Source organism: Cavia porcellus, unplaced genomic scaffold, assembly GCF_034190915.1.
Source record: "Cavia porcellus strain 051 isolate PalLab524CR breed Dunkin Hartley unplaced genomic scaffold, mCavPor4.1 scaffold_20, whole genome shotgun sequence".
Classification (NCBI taxonomy): Eukaryota; Metazoa; Chordata; class Mammalia; order Rodentia; family Caviidae; genus Cavia; species Cavia porcellus.
This window is the reverse complement of record NW_026947503.1, coordinates 29,107,559-29,129,379: the sequence shown is the minus strand read 5'-3', so window position 1 is coordinate 29,129,379 and position 21,821 is coordinate 29,107,559. Positions and strand designations below refer to the sequence as shown.

Sequence of the window (21,821 nt, the reverse complement as noted above, 5' to 3'; positions counted from 1 at the left end):
GTATTAAGTCAAAAAGGTCAGAGCTTTCACAGCATGGCAACAGTTTTGCATATATCTAAGTCATGAGAGCCTAAATAACAAAGTTCAGCAAAAGTCAAGGTCAAAGAGTATTGAAAGTCCTGCCTCGGCAGCATCCGTTTGAACATAGTAACAACTCATCCTAGGCCTCGGTGGCTACAGAGAGGTAGGGCTGCAGCTAGGGAGTGGTCCATCCGCACAGACCACGCTTGGAACAAGACTTGAGGCTTGGTGACGGGTGAACATGCTTTGCTGCACAACACGCTGGGGCAGGTTGGTTCTGAAGAAATGCTGAGACCTGAGCAAGTCTGCCCACGAACCACAGCAACAGAGCTCAGCCTGTTTGAGAACCCTAGAGGTCATCCAGCCTCAAGAGAACTACCATCTTGTGTTTCTCAAGATATTTTGTTAAAATGGTGGAGCAGCTGGGACTTAGAGGAAATATAACCGGCCCAAATCACACAGCAAGATGCTGGATCTGGATTAGAAATTTTCAGATTTTCTTTTTTTGGTGACAGGATCAAACTCATGACCTTATGCTTGTCAGGCAGGCACTGTGTCACTGAGCTATATCCCTGGCACCTGAATTAGAAATTTTATCTGACCTCTTCCCTTCTAAAGCTCAGAATCAAAATTTCAGTTTTGATGTATATATCCAGTTTCAATATATTACAGCCTTTTAAGTAAAAGAAAGAAAACATACTTTCTAATTACACTAGTTTACACAGCTGCTTTGCTTTTTACCCGATTTCCTCTCATTCCGAATCCCCACAAATGACTAGGTGGAGGGCTTAGCCACTTTGTTAGCAGTCGATCAGATGAAGAGTAAAGGTAAAAAATTAACATTTGAGTCACAGGCCTAACACTAAAGCGCTTAAGAAAAAAAGTGAGCAGTGTGGCATTTCACTCTCTCACTTCCGGCCTCTACTGTGTTGCACAAAACTCCAGCACGCATAGCTGAGTGATTCTCTGAGCTCGCTTCACTTCGGGCTCCAGGCCGGTCAGCCACTACTGCGCAGGCGTGAGGACCCGAGCGATTAGGGGGCTGTGGGCCCGCGGTTTCCTTGGAGACCGAGTTGAAGCTGCCGGAAGTGGAACTGCAGTCGGCGGCAGCAGCGCGGGGGGTGGGGCCAGAGGACGAAGGTGGCCGCTCCGAGGACCAGGACTAGGATGAAGATCCTGCTATGGAGCCGGCGGACGCGGGGGCGGCTGGCGGCTCGCAGGGTGCGCCAGGGCCTCAAGAACCCGGCATTCTCCCTGGGCGTGAAGGACAAGGTTGGGGCGGGCGCCCGGGGCTGCGAACGTTGGGCCGTGCCTCCCTCACCCCTGTTCGGTTCCTTTCCTTTTCTGGGCCCTCTTCTAGGTGTTCGCGACTAGTATCTTGAGAGCGAGGACTTCGCCCCGTAAGAGCAGGAAGGGCGCTTCGGTCCCACAAATGCGTGTGGAACGTACATCTGTACCGCCCCCCACACACACCCACGGGAGGGGGCGGTAGTCCCAGCAGCAGCCCCGGAAAACTCCACCCGCTTCCTGGCCGGTTACGGTTGCAGAAGCTGTGGACCTTGTGGCTCCTCTTCCTGGACCGAGGTTGAGACCTGGCCTTTCTCAGGTGGAAGGCGTGGCTCAGAACTTCGCACGTCTGTGGTTGCTTCTGTGGTGACCTATTTCCTAGTGTTAATATCTTAAAACAGCGTTTTGACACATCTGTCAGGAAGAAATTAACATTGGTGTGCCAGTAACTAGCAATAATATATTCAGATTTGGCTTTCTACTAATTTTCTTTTCTTCTTCAGGATCCAAACTAATTGCATTTACCCTGATATTTTTAACCATAGCTATGAGCACGATTCACCTCTGACACTTCTCCACTCATGGCATAGTTTTTTTTTTTTAAAGTATTTATTGGTGCGGGGCCTTGATTTCAGGACCTCCAGCAAGTTGAGCTTCTGCACGACCAAATGAATTATGCCCCAGTCCCTAAATTTTAAAATCTCATACCAGTGTACTAATGCATTCTTTCAATTTATTGTTTATTGTTGTATTCCAAGTTCTGTTCTAGGCCCTGGGGATTTAGCACTAAAACAATCTATTTTCATGTGGGAGCTAAGTATATTTCACTCTTACTTACCGGTTGATTTTTGATATTTTGTATTTCAGATTTTTTTTTTTAAAGTGGGACAGGTACTAAGGATAATTTTCTAGTTGGTCCGAAATCAGCATTGTTTCAACTTAACTACCTCCGATGATTTATTCTAACAGTAGAAACTTCTCTGTGGTAGTAGTCAGTTATGTTACTGATCAACATTTTTCTACCCTCAAATTGCTATTCTAAGAAAAATAGTGTGCAAAGAGATGCTAAGTAAAGTATTGAAGACCCTACTGTAGATGTAGTTTCATTTTTTTAAATGTCTAGATGCTTTGACATAAGAATCCAGAGAAAAAAGTTGAAACTACTGTGAATGCCTTCCCAGACAAAATATTGTAAAGAACTGTTGGCTGCTCAGAGATAATAAGCTGCCTGGATATATTGTTTGTTTCTTTGTATAATGTGCAGCAGTTCCTGATCAAGTGGTGCCTACGCGAAACATTTCACCCAGAGTCATAGTACATGTGGATCTAGATTGCTTTTATGCACAAGTAGAAATGATCTCAAATCCAGAATTAAAGAACAAACCTTTAGGTAATTCTTGACATTGATATTTTTTGTTGTATAATGATAATAGAACTAGCTACTTACAGTATACTGTATTGATTAAGCATGTTAAACATTTTGAAAGCTGTTAAGGTTCTTTATAGGCAGTATTTGCTTCGTAATCAAGTATAAACTTCATAAACCTCACTAAATGATAACTGTTAAGACTAATACTGGATAGTTAACTGAATTAATAGCAAAATAAACTTTGTTTTCTATATTAAACATTAACAGTTTTCTAGGAAGATATTTTTTCAGTTTGAAATTTTACAAACCTAGTATGTCAGAAATGCTCTTGTTATTTTATTGCATTTTAGTGGAAGTTTTCATCTATTTCTTTTTAACTTAATTCTTGAATAGTAATGTCTAACAGTTGGATTTTAAACAGAACTGTAGTAACAGCAAACTTTCAGCAGCAACTCAAGCAAATTTTTAAATAAAAGAAATTTTACATTGAGGATTTATATATTGATATTTTTCATATTTTAACATTTATTATTATATCTTGCATTGGAGAATAAGGATTTCTTTCATGCATGCCGGAAGGATATTTTAGTGTCAGTGTAGGGAACAAGTTTGCATTTCTGCTATCTTCCTGTGCCTTTTCAGCTTCTTTGATAATTTATAGAACAAAGGAGTAACTAGTTTTTGGCATACCAGGGTAAGGCTAGGATCTTTAAACTTTGCGAAGGATATCAAGAATTTAGGATTAAAGGATCTAAATTTTTTCTTCTGCAGACATTTCTAATTGTAATAGCAATGCAGCACAAGATGCTCTGCAGATAATACATATTAAATTGTCTTATGTAAGAAGTACAAATGCATGATGATGAAGTGAGGGATTTGAATGCTGTGCATTTCTTGGAAAAAAAACTTTAGTCCCATTTATACTTCACAAATACATTATTAACTCAAGCTGTGATATACAGTAAGGAATCCTTAGAGTGTAATTCTATAAAAGACTTTATGGAAGACTTTACCAGCCTGATTTTTATGTGTTTCACTGATAATTAAACTATTACCTTTGACCTAGGGATTATATTTTTGAATATACTCTGATATAAAGAAATTAATACTTTGTCTAGTTTACGGTATTAAAAATTTAAGAACAGTTCCCTATGATGTTATCATTATCTAAAACATAGCAATAAAATTAATTAGAAAAAAACTAAAAACAAACCAGGTGAGGTAGTGCACATTTGTAATTCCAGCACCTGAGAGCTGAGGTGGGTGGATAGGCATAGGTTTGAGGCCAGCCTTGGCAAGGCCATCCTGGACTAGATAGTCCTGTCATAAGACAACTACAAAACACAAAAATTTAAAAACAAATTGTAATGGGAATGGGCACAAACTTTTATGTGTTTGCATTTACATATTTTTTAGATGAACATTGCTTTTATAGTGGTGTCAACTTGCCAATTTGTTTTTAAAAAGCAAATTTTAGATGTTTTAAGTTGCCAATAAATTAGAATTTCTGTGTAGTCTGTGGGTGATCATTTCTGATAGGGAGCTTATAAACCTCCCTCATTATCAAATTGTCTGGAGCGTATAATAAAGAACAGTAGTAATTAGGGTATTAATTGGGGAGTGATGCCTAACAATTGCCATAAGTTGGCACTTGTAGCAGAACATTGGTTTTATCTACTGGCAGTTTACTCAGAAGATACTGTAAGTGGATTTTCATAGGCAGCAACAAGTTTTTAATTTTTTTGACTGTTTTACATGATATGAATTAATGGGATTTTGTGTTTGAAAAAAATCCTAGAATGATTTGATTTCTGTCTTATCCATATAAAATACTGATTTGCGATGATCTTTGTTTAATGCACAGCTTGACTTGTATAAGAATAATAGACCTACATTCTAATATATGATTCCTACTACTGTTACTCAGTGTTTAACTTGGTAACATCCTTCTTCTCCAAAGAGACAAAACAACCAAAGATTAAAAGTATAATATGGAAAGCTGGATGCAGTGATGCATGCTTATAATCCTGGCCCTAAAGGAGTGTAAGGCAGAAAGATTTCAAGTTGAGTTTCCAGTCTGGTAATTTAATGAGACTGTGTGACAGAAAAAAAAGGGGGGTTGGAATTATAGCTCAGTGGCAGAGTACATCTGGGTTCCATCTCTAATACCAAAGGAGGAAAACAAGGTAGGATGGATATGGAAAAATAATGTTTTACTACCTTATAATTCATAGTTAGGAGAAAGCTCAAAAACATGTGTCTTCAGAGAGTTTTGACGAACAGGCTGCTAAAGACATCTTTTTATGAAAACACATTGCACTGCAAGTGAAACTCTTGTGAAATGGAATTAGTAAATCATATTTTAAGGTGTTTCTTCAATCCTGTGTGATATTCACAGTGTTTGTTTTTTTGTAGGTGTTCAACAGAAGTGTTTTGTGATTACTTGCAATTACGAAGCCAGAAAACTTGGAGTTAAGAAATGTATGAAAGTGAAAGATGCAAAAGAAAAGTGTCCACAGTTGGTATTAGTTAATGGAGAAGACTTGACTCGTTATAGAGAGATGTCCTATAAGGTTACAGGTACAAATTACAGACAATGTATACTTTAGCATTAATTTTTATACAGGATTCCTAATATGCATTCAATAAATTATAAATGCCATGAATCAAGTTTTTTTTTCCAAAAAACTTTATTTGGGGTCCTATCTACTTTAAAATTCTATAAGAGGGTGACTTATGAATAATGTTGACAAAATATGTATAATTGGAAGTAATTTGAATTTTGCAGTGACTATAGTACATATAAATAACCACTGAGTCGTTGCCTAGTATGTGCAAAGACCCCTGTTCAATCTCAGACCCCCCCCCAAAGGTAACTGTTATTGAACCAAGTGATGCCACTGCTAGAAACTGATTAAATAGAAATAAAATCATAAGTACTTAAAGATACCTGTTCAAAATTATTTTAGCATGGTGTGTAACTGGCAAAAGAATCTAGCTTCAGGAGTGGAATAGTAAAGTAGTATTAGTGGTTCACCAGCTTTATACATGAGTCTATATTTAACTTTTCCTCTTAAAGCTTTCTTGTCAAGAATTCAGTGTGTCAGTAATATGGGTATCAATTAAAGGGGATGTTCTTGTATTATATTGTGGAATAACTGCTTAGTGAGAATTTATCAGTCTGATACTGAAAAGTTTATGAAAGCAAGAATAGCTCTATTTGTTATCTATTAATATTTAAATTTTATACAAAATCAGTAAATACAGTAGTTCTTTGAAGAGTGTCACTGAGTTCCCTATGATTTTAAGAAAAATAAAATCATTCATGTCCTGAAATTAAAATAATACTTACCTTTTTAAATGTAGTATTCTTTTGATGTTATTCTAAATGTTATTTTTGAATATTAGGTATGTATTTCTGAAAAATGATAGCAATTCTTTATAATCAAATAAGCGGTCATTTTGTCCTCAAAGGAAATAATGGATCTCTAGGTGGATCCGAAATTACTTTAGATGTTTACCAGGTCACATTGTTGTCTTTATTGTTTCTACTTTTATCATTGTTGGCATCCATAAAAGATAGGTGTTTTAGTATTTTTGTGAAATAAGATCTGTGTGGAACGACTTAGTCCTTTTACTTTCATCTTATAGTGCCTTAAGCCCCCATCGATTTTCATGTGCTAAGAGAGGTACCGTCAGCTTATTCTGTCCATCAGTTCCATATCTACGGGTTCAACCAACTGTGAATTGAAACTATAAAACATTTCTTCTGTGCTAGACTTATGCAGACTATTTCTTGTTCTTCCCTGGACAATATAGTATGACAATTATTTGTACTGTGTAAGATACTGTCAGTAGAGATGATTTAAAATATATGGGAGGACGTGCTTAGGATATATGCAAATACTATATCATTTTATATAAGAGACTCAAGTATCTGCTGGTTTGGTCCTAGAACCTGTGTATACCAAGGAACTACTATATTTCTGTCACTCAGCTTGTATCAATAAAAGGTGATTTAGACAGAAATGAAAAATTCTTCTAAGTTTCAGAGTTATTATTAGTTAATTTTAGTAGGTGAGAATTGATAGTCCTTTTGAATTTATTCTTAATATTGGTGAAGTTCAATTCAATAAACATTTGACTTAATGATTTATTATGCCAAATGCTGGGTATTTGAATACCAGTAAGTTCTGGTTCATCTTTGCTGTTCTACTCTTAAGAAATATTCTGGGGGTTAAGGGATGTAGCTCAGCAGCACAGTGCCTGCCTGGTAAGCATGAGTTCCTGAGTTTGATTGCCAGTGCCAAAAAAAAAGAAATATTCTAGGGGATGGCTAATCAAAATACTGTACTACAGTATTTTTTTGAAATTTAACTGACTTTTGTTTGACTCAATAAGTAGAACATTTGACAGTTACTTTGTTTTGCCTGTTTTAAACTCTTATGGAAAATATAGCTAAAATACATTATTAGATTTTTTTTTTACTTTTCTAAACAGACTAGTTTATTTGATACACTGCTTCAAGATTATAATTAACTCTAAGCATTGGTATTAATATACTAGAGATACAGAAATAATAGAAGATTGAGCTAAATATATTGTCATTAGAAATTGTCGTGGGAATGTCATTTTTGGACTTACTTCATTGAAAAATATTGCCTTTACTGAAAATGCTCTATAGGAAAAACATTTTTCATTAAGAGAGGGTGTTATTAACATAAATTATTCATATATTAAGGTTTATTAAAGATACTTTATATATAAACCTTTAAAGATATATTTAATGTGCTTTAAGCATTAGAGCTATTCTAATTACAATTTTGATTACATCAGTATTGTAATATTTCAATCTAGAATTGTTGGGAGAGTTTACTCCACTTGTTGAGAGACTTGGATTTGATGAAAATTTTGTGGATCTAACAGAAATGGTTGAGAAGCGACTCCAGCTACTACAAACTGATGAACTTGCTGCTCTGACTGTGTCAGGCCATGTATATAGTAATAAGTGTGAGTGGGTTTTATTCATTTTGCTTAATGACTAAAAGTACATGTATTTCTTAATGTTAAATGAATTCATTGTGTCACTTGAAAAACTTAGGACTTTGCATTGAGGTATAGCTATATTTAGTCAGTAATCTGTCTAAGATAACTAAAATTAGGCATTGCTATTCCATAGTAAGTGCAAAAAGAAAGGACTTTAATGATATAGGTCAGTAGTCTACGTATTTTTCATGTATTTTTGGGTCTGATATAGTGTGTCTGTGCCATTTGTTTTACCATCCTTTGGTCATCCCCTGATGTTGTTCTCTGACTTTCTAGGTAAGTGTTATACCACTAAGCAATCCCTGCAGTCCTTTATTTACTGACTCTCTTAAGTTAACAGCAGTGGAATCTTGTCCAGGCCATGGAATCATGTCTACCATGTACTAGTGTATTCTCCAAGCTCCTATTTAATCATTCAAATAATTATTAGTATTAGCAAAAAGCAGCATGATTCGTCTTCATTCCATTAGTAAGTTGTGAATGACTGATAATATTTTCAGGGATGTTTGCGTTGAAAATAAGTAAGTGCCAGTGAGAATCTTAATTGGACTTATAGACATCGTGTGACTGCTGGTGACTCTCCATGTCCTACCACATAGAAGACAGGCTGCTCTGCTTTTGTGTAGGAATTGCTGGACCCTTTTAGTCCTAGGCCTTAGCATGTACACCTCATATACCCCTATTTTGAGGGCTGATCATCAGTCTCCTATATTGTTTTCCATGGAAGGAAAGGGCTACCCTTTTTTTGTAAAAGCTCCAGCTTTGAGGGGATACAGAGCATTTCATGTTCCCTGTATACCTGTGCTTTTGTGTTAAAGCACTGAGTTGCAAGAAGATTCAGAACATATTTCTGTGTAATTTTTAAAGCACAATCAGATTTTATTGATTGAAACATACCATTGTACAGAGCTAGATTTCATATCCCAAATAGGAAATTCCTGATTATTCAGTGATCTTTTACCCAAGATTAAAAAGTTCTATTCCAAACCTATAGAAAAGTTGATAGAAACATTGCAGTGAATACCCATTATATCTTGTAGGTATTCCACATGTCATTTTTCTGTGTTTAGCTTGTTCTTTTTGTGGAAAGACTGGTTGATTGATGAGCCATTTAAAGTGCATCGGAGCCAGGTGTGGTCACTCATACCTGTAATTCCAGCACTAGGGAGGCTGAGGCAAGAGGATCTTTGTGAGTTCAAAACCAGTCTTGGCCACAAAGTGAGCTCAAGGCCAGCCTGAACTGCATAGCAAGACTCTCTCTCAAAAAGACAAAACAAAACAAAACAAACAAACGGTGCATTGGGGCCAGGGATATAGCTCAGCGGCACAGCACCTGCAGTCTCAGTACCGAAAAACAAAAACAATAAATAAACGAAGTGCTTTGCAGAAATCATGACACTTCCTCCCTGAATCTCTCTAGCATGAGTGCAGAGGCTAAGGATATATGTAACTCTTACTATTTCATGCCTACAAAAATTTGTTTTTATGCAGTTTCTCTACACTTTTCAAGAAAGTTCTCTTAAAGTTATGTACAGGTCAGAAATGTTTTAGCAGCACATAAAGCGAGTGTGTAAAATTTAAGCATCAATGCCAGTAGGAATTTTTTGACAGATCAGTTTTCATAATCTGTTTAAGCATTCTTAGTACATATTTATTACCCCTGGAATTTACTTGTGGTAATTGTTTACTTTACATATTTCTATGGAAAACCAAAGAAATAAGTCAGAGGGGTAGCAGGGGAGTGGCAGCAGAGGTAAGGGTTTGGGTGTAAACAGCCCTGTACCTTTTTAAAATTCTTGTAAAAAAAGAAAACTACAATAATTTTATGTGACTTTTAACAATTTTTATAGCTGTAAACATGAATGATATCATGCACATCAGACTACTTATTGGATCTCAGATTGCAGCAGAGATGCGGGAAACCATGTATAATCAGTTGGGACTCACTGGCTGTGCTGGAATTGCTTCTAATAAACTGTTGGCAAAATTAGTTTCTGGTGTCTTTAAACCAAATCAGCAAACAGTCTTACTACCTGAAAGTTGTCAAGATCTCATTCTTGGTTTGAGCCACGTAAAGGAGATACCTGGTAAGACAAACAGATTTTAAATGCTTGTATTGACTTTATTGTATTTCTTTATAACCTTAAAATTTATAGAGACAGCATAATTCCTGGAAGTGTGTACTTGGCTCTTGGAGAAGACTTCAACCAAAGCGAAACAAACCTGTAATGTTTCCTGGAGCAGATATGTATAAGGAACTTTGCTATCTGTGATCATAAAAGTTATAACCTGGAAATATATGATCTTTTATTACCAGTCTGTGTGCTCATACTCCACGCTGTGCATTGTATCCATACAGGAAAGTTCATTTTTCACCAATGGCCCATGGGAATTACATATAAAATATTTGAGCTACAGTGAACCTTTCAAGTTTCTAGGCCAAGTTTCTCATTTTAAAGATGAAGGAACAGATTTCCTTGAGGGAGGGGTTCACTGAATAATAGGTCATAGGGCAAGCTTGTATCTTTAGAGATCAAATACTTATGTTTTTATAACCACAATGAACATTAAATAAATTTCATTACAGTAGCAGTTGTGGAGAATGAGATGAGTAAATCTGTTAAGACAGTTAAAATGTAATTTTCTCATTTTAACCCGTTTGATTCTAAAATGAAGCATATACTGTCTTGCCTTCCTTGATATAGTACAGCAGTACCTTGGTTTACAAACTTAATTTGTTTTGATTTTGGGGAAGATGGCTACATTGGTGTGTGTGTGGAGAAGATGCCTGCGATTGTGATTATAACCCAATGCAGAGTTTGCAAATCAAAGCAAAATTTTGCAAAATACATTTGTTTGTGAATCAAATCGTTTGCAAACAGAAGTGTTCATGAACTGAGGTGTCATTGTATAATTTGAAAATTTGGGCCTGCATTCTGAAGAATAGTGTCATACTAATACACTGAGGACGGTATATTGGTGCAAAACATTTTTACTTGCTTTGTATTTTGAGTGACTGTATGTGTTTTTATAGGCTTTTGATTTTTGCTCATTGCTATTGCTACTCTTCTTTTCTTTTCTTTTTCTTTTTTGGTACCGGAGATCAAACTCACAACTGGGCACTTGCAAGACAGGCGCTTATGCCACTGGCTAAATCCTCAGCCTCTCCTCCTTTATTTCTACTATAAAACATCTATCAGTCCACTTTAATAATTATTCCACCCTTCACCTTCTCTGTTCACTAGATTTACTGTGCAAGAAAACCTGATAGTTACAGAATTACTGTTTTTTGTTTTGTTTTGTTTTTGGTATGTGGGATTGAACTCATGACCTCCTGCTTGCCAGGCAGGCTCTTGTGCTGCTGAAAATCCCTGGCCCCTAGAGTTACTATTTTTTTAAATGAAAGAAATACAAAGGTATTAACTGATCTGTTTCTTCTGTGAATAAAATGACTGACTTTTAGTGCAAAAATTGCATAGTAGGACTTTTGTAAGTAAGATTTTTTTTGTTTTCTTGCTCTTAGTTGTATTGTCATTAATACTGTAAGATACCATCTTGCACATAGAAAACAGCTTAGCTAATAAACAACATGAATTAAAATTCCTGTAGTGATATTTTTGTTTACATTAATAATCATGATTCTTGAGTTTTTCCACAATACTTTATAACAAGTGATAAAAATTTCATTTTATCAAGACAGACTATTGGCTGTCTATAAACTTATTTTACTATACTACACACAGAGGCTTCAACTATAACTCAGGGGGGCTAAGTAGAAGAATAACCTAACGTGCAACAGAGTTTGATTGAGTGAAAAACTTTTTTTTTTTTTTTGCTTTGTAGTCCAAGCTGGCCTTGAGCTCAGTGTGTAACCCAGGTTGGTTTTGAACTTGGAACAACCCTCCTGCTTCAGCTTCTCAAGTGCTTGGGATTATTAGCATATGCCACCATACTCAGCTGATTTTAGCAGACTATTACAGTACTTATGGAATTTAAGAGATGGTTCATATTTTTTTTAACATTTTAATTAACTTTAAGGAGTAAAGGTACCGTAACACTTTATACATTTTTTGTTGTTGTTGTTTAGGTATTGGCTATAAAACTGCCAAATGTCTTGAAGCACTGGGAATCCATAGTGTGCATGATCTTCAAACTTTTTCATCCAAAATATTAGAAAAGGAATTAGGAATTTCATTTGCTCAGCATATACAGAAGCTCAGTTTTGGAGAGGACAATTCTTCTGTGATACCCTCAGGACCACCTCAGGTATAAGACCATGCTATTTAACTTGATTAAGTACTGGTGGTCACAGTACTTGGAATAAAGATTTCTAGCATTTGTATTAGCCGAGTTGGCTTTTCTAGTTTATTATTATGTTTTTACTGTTCTCATTTGCTTTTCAGTTAGTAAATGATCCCTTTCCTCTGAGATGTCTAATTTATTATGCTAGATTAATAAATATTCTTAAATTGAAACTTTGATATTAGTATTTTTAATCCTAATGCTAGCCGCTTTGTATACAACTTAATTTTATTAGCTTCTGATGGCACATGTGTGGCAAATATTTAATCTTTTAAAAATCTTGTATTCTGAATAGGACAGTGATTTAAAAGACAAGAATAAGTATAATCACCCAGCTAATACTGATTTTTTTTCCTAAGTAACAGACATTAGGTGCTTTATTTAGCCCACTTAATCTTCACAACAAGTTTCTGAGTTAGGCAGTAGTAGGACTGTTTTTTCTTTCTTCTGCCCCCACCTTTTTTTTTTAAAGATTAGGATAGCATACTTCAGAAAGGCTAATAACTTATCCAAGGATAAGTCACACTTGGTTTTAGCGGATTAAAATTCTGGTTGTAGTCATACAGTAAAGTTTGGGATTGAGACGAGTTCCATAATTTCTTGACTTCCAATGTACTTTCTCTTGGAGGACAATAACTTGCAGATAAAAAGAGTTAATATAAATGTGAAATAAATGGTTCAAACTAAGCATGAGAGATAAGTTAATAAAGAATGTGTTAAGTATTTATTTGACATATACTGCTAATTAGATATATTTATTTGAGTTTACATTAATTGTTGTTTATGCTTCTTTGGTAGTCCTTTAGTGAAGAAGAATCATTCAAAAAATGTTCATCAGAAGGTGAAGCTAAAAAGAAGATAGAAGAACTACTTGCTATCCTTTTGAATAGGTGATTTTAAGTCTATTTTGTTGAGTCTTCAATTCTACATGCATTCACACTCATATGTTCTAACTTGCATTTTATGGATTAATTGGAGACTTAAATAATGCCCTTCATCATACGGCATTTATCAGCTATATTATAAACTATGGCAGAGATAGTAATACGTGTTTTTTGTTCTTTGGTTTTTGTTTGCGTGTTTGTTTTCTTGAAACAGGGTCTTGCTATGTAGTTTGGGCTGGCTTTGAACTCACTATGTAGCCCAGGCTGGTTCTGAAGTCATGGCAGTCCTCCTGCTTCAGCCTCCTGAATGCTAGGATTATCGGCTTGGGCAGCCATGCCCATTTTATGTTTTTATCTGATTTAATCCATCTACTTCCATTGTCCAGTACTTCCATTAGTCTTCTAGTGGCATGATGGTTGTACTGTACATCTTAAACTATAGTAAACCTGAATTGTTTTTATGGATATTCTTAGTCCCTAGATATGTTCAGCTCCCTAGGTGAGAAGAAAGTTAATCTTTCTTGATGGCAGTTACAAAGCCTTTGCCCTTAACAATATAGTTACTAGTATTGTCTTTGCAGAATTCGTAAATTCCTTCAATAGGAACAGTTCCATAAATTGTGATGGTTGAGGATAGGAAATTATAAAGCACAATGATGGAGGAACTGAGAGGTACCTTTTATCTCCTTTGCCTCAGTCTGTATAAATGAGACAGGAGTCAAAAGAAGCAGTGGCTAAGTGAGGCTATGTGTGATAGTGGGAATGTGCAGGGATTCTGATTTCTAAGTAGGCATGAAGAATCTCTGGGATGATTGTGCATGTATGCAGAGCATAATAAACTGAAGTACAGATTTGGTTTGCTGATATTCCTTAGCATGTATTTTTCACTTTTCATAGAAGAGTGTTAATCTCTTTTTCCATTTCTTTGCTTCTCTTTGTTATTACGAATTTCTCAAATTGGGTTATGAGAAGTCTTAACACTGGAGAGTGCATGTGCTTCTGTAATAATTCTGGGAGGGCTGACCGTGTACTGATGAGGTGACGTTGCCTTCAGCTTAGCTGTCACATGCAGCATGTTGTCACACACAGCATGCTGCCATGTCTGGAGTTTTAATCACTGTTGGCTGCATGCAGTGGAGGCTGCTTGTCTGTCCCGCTCCTGCAACATGGTGCAGGCTCTGCAGGGGAGTGCACAAGTGAAACTGGGTCATCTGCTCAGCTCAGCTAGATATGACTACATACTGTGAAATGCCAGGCCATGAAAAACAGTTCTACACATAGGGAAACCACAAGAAATGTATGTGTTACAGGTTTTTCTTACTTGAAGAATCAAACCAGATCCTAGGACCTGTATGATACCAGGTGTTAAAACAGTTATCCAAGCTCTGCTTGTCAGTCCCTTTATCTCACATCACGGACTCTGCTTCAATGACTGAAATATAATAGCTTCTAAGTTACTAGTAAAAAATAATACATGTATGTCTCTGTAATTTTTTCTTCAGTAGATGATGATGAATTCTATAGGTATGAAAGAAGTATAAGATGATATAATTGTTAATCTATCCTGTAGACACTTGTTTAAAATTGTTTAGGATTTAATCTTTTTCTAATGTGTCTTAATTAGCATATCATACTCTTTGAGTGGTATACTTACATAAAAAACAAGTTTAACTGGAAGATATTAGTAATACATTTATAGGTATTATCCTAATTGAATAGCCGTCAAATTTTCAGATAAAGCAGTAAAAAAAACATTATTTGGTAATAATCTCAGTTTTCTAATTCAAAATCATCTTGAGTTTAACAATATTAACAATATTATTTGTGTTCTTGATTTTTATATGTATTGGTATACAAATAAAAAGCACACTATTACCTTTAATGATATCTCTACTTTTAGTAGTTAAATTTTCTACTTTTTAAATAAATTTTCCTTTTTTTTTTTTGGTATTGAGGATTAAACTCATGACCTTGCTTGCACTGTTCAGGCAAGTGCTTCCACCACTGAGCTAAATCTCCAGCCCAAATTTTCCTTATCATTAAAACTTTTGTTTTAACACAAAATCCAGGATCATTTGGATGTAATTCTTTTAAGATGTGCGTGCATGTATGTGTCCTTAATATAGCAGGTAACTGGTCCTCATAATAATCATTCCATCATATGATGAGTTACTGGTTCTCTGGGATCTGTTTGGGGAATGCCTTTTATTTTAGTAAAAATAATCTCACTTTTAAAGCGAATAAAAGTTGTGTAATCTCATTTTGTGAAACAAATTCATAAAAACTTTTCTTTGTAATTTTTTCATTTGCTTGGTTTCTGCCAGATTTCCTGCTGATTTTAGTATGTTGCTTATAGTTACATTTTAGATTTAGATTATAAAACAGCTTGTTATAATTATGTCTTATTTCTATTCTGATTCTGACAGCACCCAATTTTGAGTGAGGCCTATAAACCTTACATTTAAAATTTCAGAGCTTAAATGCATGACTTTTAAGATATTTATCTGTTTATTTTGGAACTTTTATTGCTTAGTATTTAGTTATATACTGTATATATAATTACTATAGTTACACAGTTATATAATAAATTGTTATGCCATTTTAAAAACCATTAATATTTTTATAATTTCTCATTTTTTAAAGAGTGTGTAAAGATGGAAGGAAGCCCCATACAGTAAGGTTAGCAATCCGTCGATTTTCATCCAAATACTATAGTCGTGAGAGTCGGCAGTGCCCTATTCCAGCCCATATAATTCAGAAGCTGGGAACAGGTATGGACTAGTTTTCTAAGGGTTTAATTGTATTTGTAAAGAGCAAACTTTGAATTAGAAATATACTCCAAAAAAGAATATGTGTGTGGAGTAAGCAAGCAGTTAAATATTTTTATACTTTCTGTTTTGGATGTATTTTTTTCAATCAGGTTTTATTGGTACATTTTAGATATACATAATGATCACATTCATTATGGAAAATTTGTACCTCTGCATGGTACAACTTGGTTTTTTTCCCCATCTAAATGTTCCTTCTACTTCTGTCTCCTGATTGGTAGGATTGCAAGCATATGTCACCATGCTTAGTGGATTTTAATTTCTTTTTCTCTTTTTGTACTGGGAATCCAATCCAGAGGCACCTGACCCTGAGCTACAACCTTAACTCTTACTACTTTTTATTTGGAGACCAGGTCTTACTAAGTTGTACAGTGTGGCCTTGATCTTATGATCCTCTTGCTTTGGCCTACTGAGTAGTAATTTCTTAATCTAAGCAATAAAAATTTATCCTCTTAATGTTAATTATGATGCAGTGTGTTTAGATATTGTCTTTTAAACATTTTATTTAGGAAATAGTGATGTGATGACCCCATTGATTAATATACTAATGAAACTTTTTCGAAATATGGTAAATGTGAAGATGCCATTTCATCTTACCCTTCTAAGTGTGTGCTTCTGCAACCTTAAAGCACTAAATACTGCTAAGAAAGGATGTATGGATTACTATTTAACACCATCATTAACAACTTCACACTCTGGCAAGCACAGTTTTGTAAGTACACTGGATTTATGTGATTAAATGATGTATTGATTCTTTGGGGTGCTTTGTTTGGTTGGTTTACTTGTTTTCTAGTATTTATCACATTTACTGGCCTTAATATATACCATATTTCCAAAAAATAACAGTAGATCTTATATTAATTTCTGCTTCAAAAATGATAGGGTGTATTTTCAGGGGATGTCTTATTTTTTCATGTACAATGATCTACATTTATTTATGGACAACAATCTACATTTATTCAAATATAGTCATGTCATCTTCTTCTGAAATGTTGTCATAACTGTCCAAACCCTGAATTCTGGCCTGAATTTCTTGAGACTCCATTTCCTGTAGAATCATTGACCCCAATCTCTTATGTCCAGCAACAAAGCTCTCCTTAAATGAACAGTTCTTATCTGTGTAGCCTGCTTGTAGTGTATTTGTTAGCTCTTAGTGATTTTATCCCATGAATTCTTCACCCAAATCACCACCTCTTGAAGACTAGGCTTCCCAAAGTTTCCCTTAAATCAAGTGTTAACCATAGATGTGTGAGACAAGAGTGGCAACAAAAATGGTGACGGGAAGGAATGAAAGTTCAAGCCAGGCACAGTAGTGCATGCCAATAATCCCAGGACACAGTAGGCTGAGGCAAAAAGATTGCCATGAGTTTGAGGCCAGCCTGGACTATAAAATGAGTTTGAGGCCAGCCTAAACTACTAGTCAGACTCTGTCACAAAAAGCAAAACAAATAAAAAAGGTTGGTTCATACAAAAATGACGAAAAATTGCAGGCACCAAAATTCAGAAAATGTTTATTTCACGAGTGCATTAGCATATTTGTTATAACAAATGACAGATTAAATTATGAAGATTCATATTAGACAAAACATATCCATTTGTTACTGGAACGTACATTATTTGTGCTTTGTGGTACTCTGATCATTCAGCAATTAAGTCTTATGTTCATCTGTTTACATAGGTGTTTACCTGTTGTCCAAAGGCACCTAGTTGGATATTTACAAATACTTAATTATAACATATTATCATATAGGTATTATTGTGAGTAATATTTGTATTTCATTATATGTTAATATTATAATTCAATATATCCCTCACGTGTTGTAATGGATATACTAAGTGCCTACATCTGGTTGATTTGGCTTATTTTTGGAGTAAGGTTTAAGCATCTTGAAAAATCATGTTAGGACTTATTTTCCAGTTAGATCTTATTTTGGGGGAAATAATGATCTAAGAAAAAGATGTAAGGATTACCAGATCAGAGAAAACCATTATAAAGCTTCCCTATTGTGGAAGTGTAACACATTATCTTAACTACTTGTAGAAAGATGGTAGGTTATCTCATATATGACAATATATCCAGAAATTGGGAATAAAATTTTTTTGTCTGACAGTTTGGATATAAGCTACTAGTACCCTTCCTACAATTTTTTATTAAAGTATTTAAAATTTTGAAATTATGTTGAATTTTCATAGCAGTATTGATAGAATTTACTGATTTTACAGTTGTAACAATGTGGCAATAGAGAGGCAGAAGCCAGTTGCATTGTCAAATGACTAAAACACCTTTTTAGATGAACCTGTAGTTTAGTAGATGTGAGGTACTATACAAGTTTCTTTTACCTCTTATGGTAGCACATACCTGTAATCGAAGGTACTTAGCTGAAGCTGGATGACTATAGTGTGCAGCTTCAAGGCTGACCTGAGTAATCTGGTGAGACTTTAGCTCAGAAAAAAAGAAGAGCTGGGGATATGGCTGAACAACCCTCTGGGTTCCCTAGTACTGCAGAAAATAAATAGATAAATAACATTTTTATGTAAGTTGTTAATGCTTGTAATTAACTCATAATTTAAATATTTTAAGTTAGTATAATTTTAGTAGTATTTCATCTCTACTTAAATTTATAATGAAAATGAGTAGTGTTATGAAAACAGCAAGTTAATACTCTCCAGATTAATTTTAATCTGTGACTTTTAAAATTCCATGTATTAATTAAAAGTTAAAGTATTTTATTTTTACACTTAAATTCCTATAAAGAGAATTAAAGCTGGGCATGGTGGCACATGCCTATAATCCCAGCACTTTGGAGGCTGAGGCAGGAGGATCACCATGATTTCAAAGCTAGCCTGGGGTACATAAGTTAGTTCAAGGCCAGCCTGCACTACGTAACAAGACCCTGTCTCAAAAAAAATAATTAATGATTATAATTAACATTGGCATTAGATGTAAATAAAAGTAAAAGTACAGTGACATTAAATAGAAGTGAAAGTACCTTCTATATCTGAAACAGTATAAAGGTTAGAATCTTTTGTATTCCTTTTATAGTCTTGGAGTTACAATTGTAGTAATGTTTACTGAGCTATATTTGCCTGTGTATACATTTGGATGATATTATGTCCATCAGCAGATGAATGGCTAAAGAAATGTGGTATTTGTACATAATGGAGTACTACTGTACTGTAAAGAAAGATAAATTTGAGTCTTTGCAGGAAAATGGATGAACCTTGAGACCAGAATGTTAAGAAAATCAAATCAGATCCACAGCTTAAATACCACATGGTTTCTCATATGAGAAACCCAGAATATAAAATAGGCAAGGTAAACAATAATAGGAAGTAGGGAGATAGATTTTGTTCAGATGGGAAGGGGATAAAGAGATGGAAGAGGGTCTACCGGGCCTGGTGACATGGGCCTGTCATCGCAGCCCTCAGGAGGCTGAGCCAGGTGGATATCCATGAGTTTAAGGCCTGCCGGTATTACATACCGAGACCCTGTCTCAAAAAAGCAAAGAAAACAAAATGAAACAAAAAAAGAGAGAGAGAGCGAGGAGGGAAGAGAAGAAAAGGGATGGGTGAAAAAAAGAATTGAGATGTGTTATGTACATGTACCAGTTCCCCATAAGGAATGTAATCTTTTGTAATGTAAACATATACTAATAAAAAATAAAACCAGAAAAAAAATGGAAAGGAAATTTAAGCAAAAACTAAAGAAAAATTATATAAGTTAGAATTTAAAGTGTTTTTATTTTATGTAAACATAAAAAATGTTGCATGTTAAGAAAACATTAGGGCTGGGGATATAGCTCAGTGGCACAGTGCCTACTGGCAAGCATGAGGCCGAGTTTGATTCCTGGTAAAAAAAAAAAAAAAAGAATTGGAGTTTTACTATAGAAATATTCTTTTACTTTCCAGTCAGCATAGTTTCAGGACAGTAATTTTTGAAAAATCAGGCTTTCATGCTCTATGCATATATTTATAAAGAAAAATGTTTAGGTGACTCTAGGACACTTATTTACAGAAATGAATGTTTAAATACATTATTATTGAGCTCCTTTCCAGGCCTCTAAGTGCATACTTAGCTTTTTCCTGGCATAATAAGTAAATATCTACATCATAGTGTAACTGATGGGTCATCTCTAATTGTTTGGAACTGGCCACAAAGGATTGAAGGTGCTGAGTCGTTTTGAAATATTTGTCAGATAATAGCTACAGCCTCATTTCAGCAGCAGTTTAAAAACATCAGATACCTGAATTTTTCTGTTCTCTTTGTATTCTAGAAAATGAAGGATACTTACATGGAAGACTTTTCCAAAGACAAAGAAGCAAACTGTGATTTTCTAACAACTGGAAGAATTGAAAGAACAGAAGTATCTTCCCTAGATAGTACAAATTTTTCTAAAGACAAAGACATCAGTGAATTCCTACACTATTCATTTCCTGAGAAAATTGACCAAGAAGTCTTTAGGCAGCTTCCAGCAGATATTCAAGAAGAAATCCTTTCTGGAAACTCTAAAGAAAAAGTTCAAGTGAATGAAAAGTTGAGTTGTTCACGACAGGCTTCCAGAGGACTGTTATCTTTCTTCTCTACAAAACAAATGCAGGATAGTCCCTTAAATTCTAGAGGTAACTTGTCCAGTTGCAAACAGGTATCCTCTGTATCTCCCTGTGAAGCAGGAACATCAGGCTTAAATAGCCCACAAGGTTACTCAAATTATATAGTCAACGGATTAAGCATGAGTCGGGAACCTAAAGAATCTCATGGATTCCATTTTCCCAATACAAACCCTGTTCTCCATTCATCTCCTAATTTGCAGAATGAGCAACTTTTCTCCAAAAACCACACTACAGATAGCCACAAACAAACAAAACCAACAGCCTCTCAGCAAGGACTCAAAGAAAGTAGAGATTTTGCTGAAGAGAAAATTAGTTTTCCACCTGACATTGATCCTCAAGTTTTCTATGAACTACCAGAAGAGGTACAAAAAGAACTGGTGGATGAGTGGAAGAGAACTGGATGAGATTGCCATACTGTACATAATGAGCGTGTTCAGAAAAAGGTCTAAAAGCTGGAAAGTATCAGTGGTCTCAGATTAGCAGCTTCTTAAGCTCTTCTGAATTAAATACTAATGTTCAGTAATAAAGAAATCCAATGTAAAATGTTCCAGATAAATCAAGAATGGATATAAGAAGTAAATTTCAGCACAAAGCATAAATACATAACAGAAGCAATAATGTATATGTATTGTCACAAGTTTTTGTTTGTTTGTTTTTCCTTCCTCCCTGGGACTGTCTTGCTATGTAGTCCAGGCTAGCTTTGAACTCAAGATCCTGTTATCTCAGCCTCCTGAATGCTAGGATTACAGGTATGTACCACCATGCTTAGTTTATAGCTATTTTTATTGCTTTTCAATAAAAGGAATATTTTTGTCAACACTCGTACATTTTCCATAAATTGGGGAAAAGATACACGTGCCTACAAATAAAATACAGGATCACCAAATCTGTTATAATAGAGAATAAGGTTCTTTTTCTAAGAAATACTGGACTGTCTCACATTCAGGCTATTATGAAATAGCCATTTAGGAAATTGTATTCTTTGTTTTTTTTTTTTTGTCTTTTTTGTTTTTATCGGTACCAGGGATTGAACTCATGACTGCCTGCTTGCAAGGCAGGCGCTTATGCCACTGAGCTAAATCCCCAGCCCCGGAAATTGTATTCTTGGTAAGCCTGTTAAAAATATAAATTTCTTTGGCTAAATACCACATATCCTTCAGTAAGTTGACTTAAAATAGCAAAGCAATTTATAGTCAGTCCAGCATTTAATGTGCAACTCACAACATATTGAATGAGTGAACTGGGAATTTGAATGTAGGAGAAAGGAGTGTGTTGTAGAAGACAGTAGTAGAAGGAATTTTTTTTTTTTAATCGGTACCAGGGATTGAACTCACGACTGCCAGCTAAATCCCCAGCCCCTAGAAGGAACTCTACATGCAAGTATATAATAGGGAAGGGACATCTGAAGTGCAAGCCGATATAAGGGGCTATAAGAATACTAGTAGTGGAAGTACTCCCTTGTCTTTTAGCCAG

The 21,821-nt window shown here is 35.2% G+C and overlaps 1 protein-coding gene across 3 annotated transcripts; it reads left to right on the top strand.

The window, feature by feature from the left end:
- Positions 1-1,023: 1,023 nt before the first annotated feature.
- Positions 1,024-21,165, top strand: Poli (DNA polymerase iota). 3 transcript variants are annotated; one of them, XM_063231604.1, is made up of 10 exons: positions 1,037-1,242; positions 2,573-2,698; positions 5,093-5,257; positions 7,535-7,687; positions 9,574-9,810; positions 11,811-11,989; positions 12,824-12,915; positions 15,553-15,680; positions 16,247-16,449; positions 20,012-21,165. In XM_063231604.1, exons 1-10 carry the CDS (start codon positions 1,203-1,205, stop codon positions 20,750-20,752), a joined length of 2,064 nt encoding a protein of 687 aa, XP_063087674.1. In that variant the 5' UTR covers positions 1,037-1,202; the 3' UTR covers positions 20,753-21,165. The 3 variants fall into 3 exon arrangements, with proteins under 3 accessions (XP_063087675.1, XP_063087674.1, XP_063087673.1); XM_063231603.1 differs by having other exon boundaries at positions 1,038-1,293; XM_063231605.1 differs by lacking the exon at positions 7,535-7,687 and having other exon boundaries at positions 1,024-1,293.
- Positions 21,166-21,821: the final 656 nt, after the last annotated feature.

Coding starts and splice junctions, on each gene's coding strand:
- Poli (XM_063231603.1), top strand. CDS start 1,203: ATGGAGCCGGCGGACGCGGGGGCGGCTGGCGGCTCGCAGGGTGCGCCA. Junction 2,699..5,092: donor ATTAAAGAACAAACCTTTAG/GTAATTCTTGAC, acceptor GTTTTTTTGTAG/GTGTTCAACAGAAGTGTTTT. Junction 5,258..7,534: donor GATGTCCTATAAGGTTACAG/GTACAAATTACA, acceptor ATTTCAATCTAG/AATTGTTGGGAGAGTTTACT.